At 39.6% G+C, this 12,165-nt stretch overlaps 1 protein-coding gene across 1 annotated transcript in view; it reads left to right on the top strand.

Moving 5' to 3' along the window:
- Window positions 1-12,165, top strand: part of apbb1ip (amyloid beta (A4) precursor protein-binding, family B, member 1 interacting protein) — a 131,999-nt gene that overhangs the window by 43,483 nt on the left and 76,351 nt on the right. Inside the window, exons 6-9 of the mRNA XM_051928803.1 lie at window positions 42-201; window positions 7,277-7,398; window positions 11,048-11,113; window positions 11,403-11,546. Coding sequence (XP_051784763.1) covers window positions 42-201; window positions 7,277-7,398; window positions 11,048-11,113; window positions 11,403-11,546 — 492 coding nt within the window. The remainder of the gene's footprint in view (window positions 1-41; window positions 202-7,276; window positions 7,399-11,047; window positions 11,114-11,402; window positions 11,547-12,165) is intronic.

Raw genomic sequence — 12,165 nt, 5'->3', positions numbered from 1 at the left:
TGGAAATCTCACTTTCACCTTCCTCTCCTCCATTGTCACAGCTTGTCGTCAAAGTGATCATGACAGACAACAGCTCCAAGACCCTGATGGTGGATGAAACACAAACTGTCCGTGACATTCTGGATAATCTGTTTGAGAAAACCCACTGTGACTGCAATGTGGACTGGTGCTTGTACGAGGAAAATACGTATCTGCAGATAGGTGAGTCTCGTCATTCGCCATTCATCTTTACAGACGTCATGGAGGAGGACGAGCAAAGGGTGTCTCGGGGGGAATGGCGCATGCTTGTATTTCTTCACTGTGAGGTTTGTATTAAAGTGGTTTGAGTACACACAGGGTATATTATTCATAGAAGATCAGATTAGATTGAAATCAATTACATTATGTTATATTATTTTATATTAGATTAGATCAGATTAGATTCAGTTTGATGACATTAGATTAGATTAGATTAGATTAGATTAGATTAGATTAGATTAGATTAGATTAGACTAGATTAGATTAGATAACATTAGATTGGAATGAATTAGACTATTTTATATCAGATTAGATTTGATTTGATTTGATTTGATTTGATTTGATTAGATTAGATTAGATTAGATTAGATTAGATTAGGTTTGAAAACATTAGATTGGAATGAATTAGATTCTATTATTTTAGATTAGATTAGATCAGATTAGATTACATTACATTACATTTGACAACATTACATTGGAATGAATTAGATTATTTTATATCAAATTAGATTGGATTAGATTAGGTTTGACAACATTAGATTGGAATAAATTAGATTATTTTATATCACATGATTAGATTAGATTAGATTAGATTAGATTAGATTAGATTAGATTAGACATTACATTGGAATGAATTAGATTATTTTATATCAGATTAGATTGGATTGGATTAGGTTTGACAACATTAGATTGGAATGAATTAGATTCTATTATTTTAGATTAGATTAGATCAGATTAGATTACATTACATTACATTTGACAACATTACATTGGAATGAAATTAGATTATTTTATATCAAATTAGATTGGATTAGATTAGGTTTGAAAACATTAGATTGGAATAAATTAGATTATTTTATATCACATTAGATTAGATTAGATTAGATTAGATTAGATTAGATTAGATTAGATTAGATTAGATTAGATTAGATTAGATTAGATTTGGTTTGACAACATTAGATTGGAATGAATTAGATTCTATTATTTTAGATTAGATCAGATTACATTACATTACATTACATTTGACAACATTACATTGGAATTAATTAGATTACTTTATATCAAATCAGATTATATTAGATTAGATTCAGTTTGGCGAGATTAGGTTGGAATTCATTAGATTAGATTAGATTAGATTAGATTAGATTAGATTAGATTAGATTAGATTAGATTAGATTAGATAAATGCTATTCATCCTATGGGGAAATTCAGATACATACACCAACAAAAAGATAATAAAACAATGTTACAGACTCACAGGAAAAACAATACAATCAATTTTTAACAATCTATAAATAAATAAATACATACACAATTGCAAAATGAATTTAAAAGACTATCAACTTTTAGTTTGAAACATCGGGAGGAAGTATTGAATTACCTGATACCAACAACCACAAAATGCCCCCTTATCAACACTTATCAAACATCAGTAGATGGGTTATTCATTCACCTCTGTGTGGTGTGGCATATTGACATGATGGTAAAATTACTTGTTAATATGTAGGATTAACTGGTCTTATACTAAATATGGAATCTCAAGAGCAATGTGTCTCAGTTAAGCCACCTCAGACCACTCCAAAGTGTGGTGCTGTTACTAGGCCACATTGCACAAATGCATAACAACAACACAAATGTATTTCTTGTAAAGGCTAAAATCACACAAACAATGCCTTGATGGGTTTTAACAGGCCCTTTGTTTTGACAAGGGCCTCAACTCTTTGAGAACACAAGAGAAAAACTCCACCTCCCCCAAAATGCCCCAAATTGTCATTATTTTTTATCATACTATTATCCATCCATCAATTCATCCTCTTCCGCTTATCCGAGGTCGGGTCATGGGGGCAGCAGCTTGAGCAGAGATGCCCAGACTTCCCTCTCCCCGGCTACTAGCTCTTCCGGCGGAATTCCGAGGCGTTCCCAGGCCAGCCGAGAGACATAGTCCCTCCAGCGTGTCCTGGGTCTTCCCCGGGGCCTCCTCCCAGTTAGACGTACCTCACCAGGGAGGCATCCAGGAGGCATCCTGATCAGATGCTCGAGCCACCTCATCTGACTCCTCTCGATGAGGAGGAGCAGCGGCTCTACTCTGAGCTCCTCCCCGATGATTGAGCTTCTCACCCTATCTTTAAGGGAGACTCCAGACACCCTGCAAAGGAAACTCATTTCAGCCGCATATTCGCGATCTCGTTCTTTTGGTCACTACCCATAGCTCATGACCATAGGTGAGGGTAGGAACATAAATCGACTGGTAAATTGAGAGTTTTGCTTTATGGCTCAGCTCCTTTTTCACCACGACAGACCGATGCAGAGCCCGCATCACTGCGGACGCCGCACCAATCCACCTGTCGATCTCACACTCCATTCTTCCCTCACTCGTGAACAAGACCCCGAGATACTTGAACTCCTCCACTTGAGGCAGGATCTCACTCCCAACCCTAAGAGGGCACTCCACTCTTTTCCGGCTGAGGACCATGGTCTTGGATTTGGAGGTGCTGATTCCCATCCCAGCCGCTTCACACTCAGCTGCGAACCGATCCAGAGAGAGCTGAAGATCACGGCCTGATGAAGCAAACAGGACAACATCATCTGCCCACAAACAAACAGCAACTGAAAGCTGCTGCAGTAAAGGCCTGGCAGAGCATTAAAAAGGAGGAAACCCAGCATTTGGTGATGTCCAGGAGTTCAAGACGTCAGGCTGTCATTGCCAGCAAAGGGTTTTCAACCAAGTATTAGAAATGAACATTTGATTTCCAGTTATTTAATTTGTCCAATTACTTTTGAGCCCCTGAAATGAAGGGACTGTGTTAAAAAAATGCTTTAGTTGCCTCACATATTTATGCAATCGTTTTGTTCACCCCACTGAATTAAAGCTGAAAGTCTGCACTTCAACTGCATCGGAGTTGTTTCATTTAAAATTCATTGTGGTAATGTACAGAACCAAAATTAGAAAAAAGTGGTCTCTGTCCAAATATTTATGGACCTAACTGTAGCTATCTATCTATCTATCTATCTATCTATCTATCTATCTATCTGAAACAATTAAGTGTTATGAATAAACAAAAATAGAGAAAATCACTGTAGGTGCCACAAAAAAAGAAAATCTTCATGCTGGTGTTGTTTTGTGGTTTGTACGTCAGCTGCTATCTGAGAACAAATACTGCAGCTCTGACGGCTCTGTAATTATTACAGATATTGCCGTTATAACTCCCAAATCTCTTAGGGAATATCTGTATCCTTCTCTGAGCCCGCAGGCCCCCCTGACTGTTTCTTTTTAAGTATTCCAGTGTTTGCCCCCTGCCACATAAGGTTAATGCAGGGTTACCTCTGTGGCTGCTGGCTTTCTTTTTTAACCCGACGTATTTATTAGAGGCACACAGCTGCAGTAAGCAGTACTCCAAGTTCATTCGATTTCAAACTTTTGTTCTACTGGTTAATGTTCAGAAAGTGTTGTTTTTTTTTCACTTTCACACATTTTGTTATGTTGCAGTCTTGTGTTAAAATTATTTAAATTCATTTTTTCCCTCATTAAGCAACACTTGATGCCCCCAAAATGATGAAATGACAGCAGGGCTTTACAAACTTTTGCAAATTTCTTAAAAACGATAAACTGAAACACCACATTGACACGAGTGTTTCAGACCTTTAACTCGGTACTACCTTGAAGCCCCTTTAGCAGCCATTACAGCCTGGAGTCCTCTGGGGTCTGACACCTCAAGCTACACACACCTAGATTTGAGGATTTCCTGGCATTCTCAAGATCCTCTCAAGTTCTGTTAGGTTGGGTTGGTGGACACCGTCGGTGGTCCGCTATCGTCAGGGCTCTTGGGTCAAGTCTGAGCTCTGGCTGGGCAACTCAAGAACATTCACAGAGATGTCACTAAGCCACCGTCTTTGTCTTCTGCTTGGATTCATTGTCCTTTTGGAAGGTGGACTTTCAGCCCAGTCTGAGGACCAGTGCTCTCCAGAGTAGGTTTTCATTAAGGATATCCCTGTACTTTGCTTTGTTCAACTTTCCCACAACCTTGTCTAGTGTTCTAGGCCCCCAACCTCACATCATGATTCTGCCATCACCATGCACCACTGTTGGAACAATATTACTCAGGTGATGAGCGCTTTCTGGTTTTCCACAGACATAACGCTAATCTTGTCTTCATCAGACCAAAGAATCCTGCTTTTCACAGTCTCAGTCTTGCAAACCCAAGTGGACTTCTATGTATCCTTTTAATGGAGAGGAAGCGTCTCTCTGGCCACTCTGTCATAAAGCCCAGATCAGTGGAGTGTTGCAGTGATGCTTGCCCTTCTGGAAGTTTCTTCCATCTCCAAACAGGTTCTCTGTTGAACAGCCACAATGACAAGTGTGTTCTTGGTCACCTGTCTTTCTATGGCCTTTTCCAGCAACTGCTAAGCTTGGTTGGGTGACAAGCCCTAGAAAGAGTCATGGTTGTTCCAGCATCTTCCATTTAATAATTACGAAGAACACTGTTTGCTTAGGAACCTTCAGTGCTGCAGGAATTTTTTGTAGCCTCCCCCGGATTGGTGCCTTGACATAATCCTATCTGTAAGTACGGCAGGCAATTCTCTCGACCTCATGATCTGGTCCACAGTCAACTGTGGGATCTTCTATACACAGGTGTGTGCCCTTCCTGAATCATGTCCATCCAACTGAATTGACCACAGATGGACTCCAAACAAGATTAAGAAACATCTCAATGATGATCATCAGAATGCCTCCTTAGAGTTGCTTGATTGGTTTCAAGATTGGGCTCTCGTTGGGCTATTTAACATCCTTAGAGTCAGGCCCGAGCGTTACCTCAGCAACAGTGTAGATGCATCTTCTTCTAGCCTCATAATGGCATCTCATAAGAAGCGCCTCTCATTAGCAGTGATGACGAGGTGAATCTGTCTTCAGGTAGTGAAACTGAATCAGTCAGTGAATCTGAAAGTGATTGTGGTGAATCAGAAAGTGACACTCACATTACTCGCACATGTGCAGTGTGCTGTTCATATTATTTTTATTATTATTATTACAGGGAGATTCACTCGAAAGAGGCCCCAAATATTCTGTTGTAACTCCCATTAGGATGAAGCAATCTCAACCAAAAATAATATGCTCTATACCTTGATGTATGCGTAATCAATTGCATTATGTGCGATGCTGGATGTGGTTTCCGTTTTCTGCCAGACACATTTCGACGCCGCACTCCATGTTCCTGAACTTATCAGCAAGCGTCTCAGGGGGGAATAGCAGTAATTTCACGTTGGATGTTTTTCTTCAAATCTTCTACAGTGCGAGGCTTGTTCTGATAGACTTTTCCTTTGAGGAGACCCCAAAGGAAGGAGTCTGGTGGTGTCAGATCCGGCGACTGTGGTGGCCAAAGCCCCTTTGAAATTACCCTGTTGCCGAAGGGCAACTCAATTTCTGGCATGCTCCTTGCCGACGTGTGACACGTTGCTCCATCTTGCAGGAAGTAACCTTTCATTAACTCACGATCATCCAGTTGATTCTGACATCTCTTAAACGAATTGGTGACCCAATAGGTTCGCACCACGAAGATGCGTTGCTCAATACTGTACACCACCATCCTGACGAGAAGTCGAGTGACTGAGTGAGGGTTACGGGCGATGCGCACCCAGAAGTTGCAAACAGAGGTTAAACATCACGATGGCTCTCCGGCGCCTACCTCATCACTCCGAAACAGGGGCATCCCAGCTTGATTGAAGCTCCATATACTGAGGAGCACATTGCATGTTGCATTGTTCAGATTGCTTCATCCTAGCGAGAGTTATTTCAGAATATTCAGGATGTTTTTTGAATGAATCTCCCTGTATTACTATTATTATTATTATTACTATTATTATTATTACTATTATTATTTTTAGTAGTAGTAGTAATAGTAATAAAAGTATCATTATTATACTTTCTAAATGTATGACTTTGTACTTTTAGTTCTGCTAATACTTTAAGTGCTGTTCATATTATTATTATTATTACTATTATTATTTTTAGTAGTAGTAGTAGTAAGAGAAGTATCATTATTATACTTTCTAAATGTATGAGTTTGTACTTTTAGTTCTGCTAATACTTTAAGTACTGTTCATATTATTATTATTATTATTATTACTATTATTATTTTTAGTAGTAGTAGTAGTAGTAGTAGTAGTAGTAGTAAGAGAAGTATCATTATTATACTTTCTAAATGTATGAGTTTGTAATTTTAGTTATGCTAATACTTTAAGTGCTGTTCATATTATTATTATTATTACTATTATTATTTTTAGTAGTAGTAGTAGTAGTAAGAGAAGTATCATTATTATACTTTCTAAATGTATGAGTTTGTAATTTTAGTTCTGCTAATACTTTAAGTGCTGTTCATATTATTATTATTATTTTTATTACTATTATTATTTTTAGTAGTAGTAGTAGTAGTAGTAAGAGAAGTATCATTATTATACTTTCTAAATGTATGAGTCTGTAGTTTTAGTTCTGCTAATACTTTAAGTGCTGTTCATATTATTATTATTATTATTCTTTCTACACTTTTGACATTGTACTTTGAGTGTTTTACACATTTTACAGTAGAAAGGTGAGATTTAATAAAAATGTAATTTTTCCAGAAAAAAAATGCAACAATTTTTACATTTTTTTGAGAAAAAATGTAACGCTAAGGAAGTTATGGACATTCCCAGGGTTGTCCCTAATCCACTCCTGTGTCGTCTTTGCTTTGTGCTTTGTCTCGTTGTCCTGTTGCAATGTCATCCTTTGTCCCAGTCGGAGGTTGCTGCTTTTCAATAACCTCCTTAGCACGATGTCATCCAGCGGACTACCTCACCAGACTCCACTAGTGGTGGATTCTAGAACTACACACTACTCCCATGCTATCGACTGATTCTGTGAATTTCTGGGTCCCCACTCATATGTTCTGATCTCTCACTTGACAGTGTTTATTTATTTGTATTTCTCAGGATATTTAATCAACTGATTTAATGGCTATGGGAGTACATTTTTTAAATTAATTCTTGCTGGTTTTTTTATTTAACAGAAAGAATTTTTGAAGACCATGATAACATGGTGGAATGCCTATCACAGTGGACAAGAGACAGTGAAAACCGAATTCTTTTCATAGAACGAAAAGATAAATATGCAGTTTTTAAAAATCCACAGGTATGCTTAACTGCTTTTCTGTATCACAGATTCCAGAGGCTGACCTTTCTTTTCTTTCCGCGGGTTTTAGGCTGTTTTTGGGTTAATTGTGTTTATCGAGTGAATGCTCAATTAGCAGCTGCAAACCGTGATACCCCATGTGCCCATAGCCTTGGCACTACTCGCTTCCCGGGGCATCTATAGTCAAACATGAGGCATACTGCTCCACAAGCGGTAATGGTGTTTATTCAGAACTTATTAAGAATTCAAAGTACAGACAAACACGGGCAAAACAAATAAATATTCCATAAAATGAATATCACGTTTTCATGTCTTGGAGTGGTTAAGAATGACTTCTTTAATGAATAAGTTAAAATCCACGTGAAGAGTTAAAAATAGGAAAACTGACTTATTTTCTTCCATTTCCTTTCCCAGTCCTTATCAGGACCCCGGGTATGCCATGGATGCATCCCACCATATCCTTCTCGATCCACCACATCAACAGGCCCCTGCAGACCCAGAGATGCCATGGCATTCAGTCTCCATAACTCTAAGGGCACCATTTCCAAAGCCTGCTTAATCCTGAGCAGGGTCACAGTGGGGTGGTTGGCCTGGGGGTTGCGGAGGGTCTGGGGTTTATCCCAGCAGGCACAAGGCAAGAGCAGTTCCTGGACAGGTTATACCATACAATGAAATTCTTACTCTGTGTACTCTAGCTCTGACTCTTTACTTTGTTTTGACAACATCTCTGTTTCACGTTAACCTTCTCCTCAGACACGTTCTGCATTCCAACAGTAGTATGATACCAAAAATTCAGTTAGGACAGAGGATGGCACTTGATCAGCTATGGCTCTTATTCACATTAAAAATCTATAGGCTACACAGTCCAGGATAAGGCGTGAAGGTCTTCAGGGTTTCGGTACCAACCAGGGACCTCCTTTTCTCTTCACTCTGTCCACCCCTGACTATAAATATAACAGCAGATCATGTCACTTGCAGAAATTCTCAGATGATTCTGCACTTATGGGGTGTATTGATAAGGGAGATGAGACAGAGGAGGGAAGACAAGGGGAGAACTTTGAGAGCTGTCTGCAACTTAACATCAGCAAAGACAAGGAACTGCTTATTATTGACTTTCAATGCACCAAAGAGACTCTGTGTCGGGTCAGGGAGTGGATGTAGAGGTGGTCCACTCCTACAAGTACTTGGGGGTCCACTTGAATGACAGGGTGGACTGGTCTCGAAACACAGAGGAACAACATAAGAAAGAGCAGAGCAGGGTCTTTTTCCTCAGAAGACTACTTCCCTTTAATGTGGGTTGTGACATCGTTCACATCTTCTATAACTCAGTGATGAGCAATGGGATTTTCTGTGTTGGGTTCTATTGGGCTGTAACATCACGTCAAGAGAGGTCTGCCTAATAAGTAAGCTAATTAAAAAAGTTATGGGACACACTATGGACGCCCTGGAGGTAGCAGAGGAGGAATTAGAACTGAGTGCCATTGTGAACAGCGCTGCACATCCTCTCTGTGACACACCAACACTGAGGACTTTCAGCCAACAAATTACTCAGCAGAATCGTGTCAGGAAACATGAAGGGGGCTCCTTTATACTAACAACAACTCACTGGGACTGGGACTGGGACTGGGACTGACAAGTCAGAAGTTTTCTTTCTTTTTAATTTTCTTGTTGACCGGTCAGGAGTATCTCTATCAAGCTTCACTCCGTCATTCCTGCTTTGCTGAAAGCCACTGACTAACCATCAAGGCACTCCTTTGTATGGTGTGGGCATATGTACTTAAAAAAAAACATGTTCTTGCCAACATAATAAGGCCATTTACGGTAATGTCTGGTTCTCCTAATGCAGTGGTTCTCAAACTGTGGGGCGGGCCCCCCTAGGGGTGCATGAAGTAACAAAAAGGGGGGCGCGAAGATGTGAAAAAAAGAAAACAAGAAAAAAACAAAAATACATCTATTGAAACCAAAACAAATTTGCAAACTACATTCTGATACTAGAAAAATAAATATAGAGTTAGATAAACATCGATAAAAGTTAAGTAGGTATAATAAAATATGCATTTATGATATATCGTTAATTAAAAAAGAACAAATTGGTATTACTGGGCTCCTTTCAAAAAACGTTAGGGGGGGGCGCGATTAAAACTGTTATGAAAACTCGGATCGCAAATACTTACAGGTTGAGAAATGCTGTCCTAATGTAATCATAGCATTTTGCTGCAATTGTATTGCAATAAAGGCACCTAGTGAGAATGAAGCTGCTTTTGTTAACTGTGAGTAGTGACATTGCACTAACACACAAGTCATCTAAGATGTGACTGGCAAACTTCATGTTTCGATGGCCTCGTTCAACTCTTGGTTCATTTATTTTGAGGTAAAGTAGCTTTGACAGTTATGATGGTGCTGTGCATGGTGGCTGTCATGACTCAGGAGTCCTAAAATCACACAGGACCCAAAAATGCTTTCAAGGTTGACCTCTGTGGGGGAAGTACCATTAACACCCTGACTAGAAACACAAAAGGGCCTTGAATAATCTTTATAAAATAAAGGATTGATTTTAAATATAGGCGCAATATCCATGAAGCTCTTAAGAGCCGATAAAGAATTGCCCCAGAAGGCAAAGCAATCAACTGCAAATCAAGTCCCAATACAGAATCCAAAAGCAAGGTCAAAAAGCAGAGCACAGGTTCAAAAATCTAGAAATCATGAAAAGTAATAAGCCACTGCAAAACACAAATGACACTCCACTCCCTAGCATGTTCAGAATGAACTGCCAGGAACTAAGGAAGGCCCTCCAATAGATAAGGGTGGAGGGTAGTTCTTGGCAGTGATTGGCAGGTGGCCCCGCCCCTTGGGGAACCACCCACAAAAAACATGGGATATAATCAAATAAACACAAAGAATAATATACATGATAAACAAAATAAACATTAATACAGCTACATGATACAAAATTAGATAAAAAACATAACTTTGAACCCCAACCAGAGGAGAAATGCTGGCTGAAACCTGACAGCTAGCTGGCTGGCTGGTAATATAATTGGATGAACCCTCAGTGTTTCATATGGCCTGTGCTATTCATTGTAAAAGAAGTCACCATGTACCTGGCAAGAGGGGCTACTTGCTACCTTTCCCAGACCCCCACAGCACAGAGGACAGGCCCTATAATACCACACATGATCTTGTGCTCTCAGTTGCAGAGCCCAATCAGAGTCTCATGAATACAGGAGGCGGGGTCTCAATGCATAAGGAGTGAGACTCTAAAGTTCTGCAACATAGTGATTGCATATGCATGAGGTTGATTTGCATGCTCCATATATGGATGTTTTAGGGCGGCGCTCAGGTGCGTGTGATTAATAGAGTAAATTGTGTAGAAATGCGCATACATCAGGTTTTATAAATCTGATTTTTTTTTTGGCATGCGCATTTTCCTGTTTGTTGCCATATGCGCATATTTTTACACTTGAATCCACACAAAGTTTTATAAATGAGGTCCCAGTGATGCCTTGGACTGTATCCAGCTCAGCAGCTAGTGTCCTCTTATGACCGCCACCTCCTGAATCTAGAACAAACCAAGAGTTTCACTTTTGTGGATGTATCAGTACCTCAACTCAATTCAAGTAATTGTTTGTTTCTTTTTTCCCCCCAACAGAATTTTTACTTCGGCAGGAAAGAAAAAAAGGAAATGAAAGAGAAAGACAAGGAATCTTTACTTGAGGTGAGTAGGTGTAATTTCAGACTAATTATCCATTACAAATCTTGAACTTTTCATCTCAGGTTATAATAATCGTCACATTTGTCTTGTGTCAGAAAGTCACTGAGGAAGCATTTGTTGCTGTGAGGTTTGCCCCTCGTTATAAATCGCTCCGTCAGAGCAGTAATTGAAACTGTTCGGCCATGGAGATCGCATTTTTTGATAAAACTGCCAAAGAGAGTTCTGAAAAATCTGAACCAGACAAGTGTTTCAAGTTACTGATTAGACGATTTCTTGTTCTCATTTACTACAGGAGAACTTCTGCGGAACGTCCATCATCGTGCCTGATTTAGAAGGAGCCCTTTATTTAAAAGAAGATGGGAAAAAGTCCTGGAAGCAGCGGTATTTTCTTCTACGAGCTTCTGGCATTTATTATGTGCCAAAAGGAAAGACAAAGGTTAGAAAGTCAAAGGAAAAAAAATACTCCTGAAAGTGCAGCTCACACCAGGGAAAGGAAATATTGAGCTAATGACACATATAATATTTCATCCCAATATCTGATGATGTCCTCCCAGTTAGCCACAAAACCATCATTCTTACTACATACTGTACATGAAATGAATTGGAATCTGACTTGTTCACCAAGCTAAATCCAAGGAAATTACAGAAAGTATTCAAATCTGTTCAGTTCTTACACATTTTATGTTACAGTCTTGTGCTAAAATCATTTGTATTCATTTTTTTTCTCCACATCAAGCAACACTTGCTATCCCAGAATGAAAAAGAAATATTGGCTTTGTTTCTTCTTTGCCACTGTAAGGGCAAATCCTGGCCTGGATGCACATGCATTGGAAGGATGGGGGATGGCAGCTTCTTTAGGGCACTGCCTCTCCTAAAACACTAAATGGCAGCCCCCCCTGGGTTGCAGCGGTGCCTCGAATTCTAACAGGGCATCATGGGAACTGGAGTTCAGTCCTGTTGGGTTCCGTGGGTGCCGCCAGGGGATGCTACAGGGACTGGGAAGCCTTACTTCATGGGGCTTCCACTTGACCCGGAAGAACTTTCAGACCACTTGT

Source organism: Erpetoichthys calabaricus, chromosome 6 (assembly GCF_900747795.2).
Source record: "Erpetoichthys calabaricus chromosome 6, fErpCal1.3, whole genome shotgun sequence".
NCBI lineage: Eukaryota > Metazoa > Chordata > Cladistia > Polypteriformes > Polypteridae > Erpetoichthys > Erpetoichthys calabaricus.
Note: the sequence above shows the minus strand (reverse complement) of the source record. Positions and strands in the feature narration are given on the sequence as shown.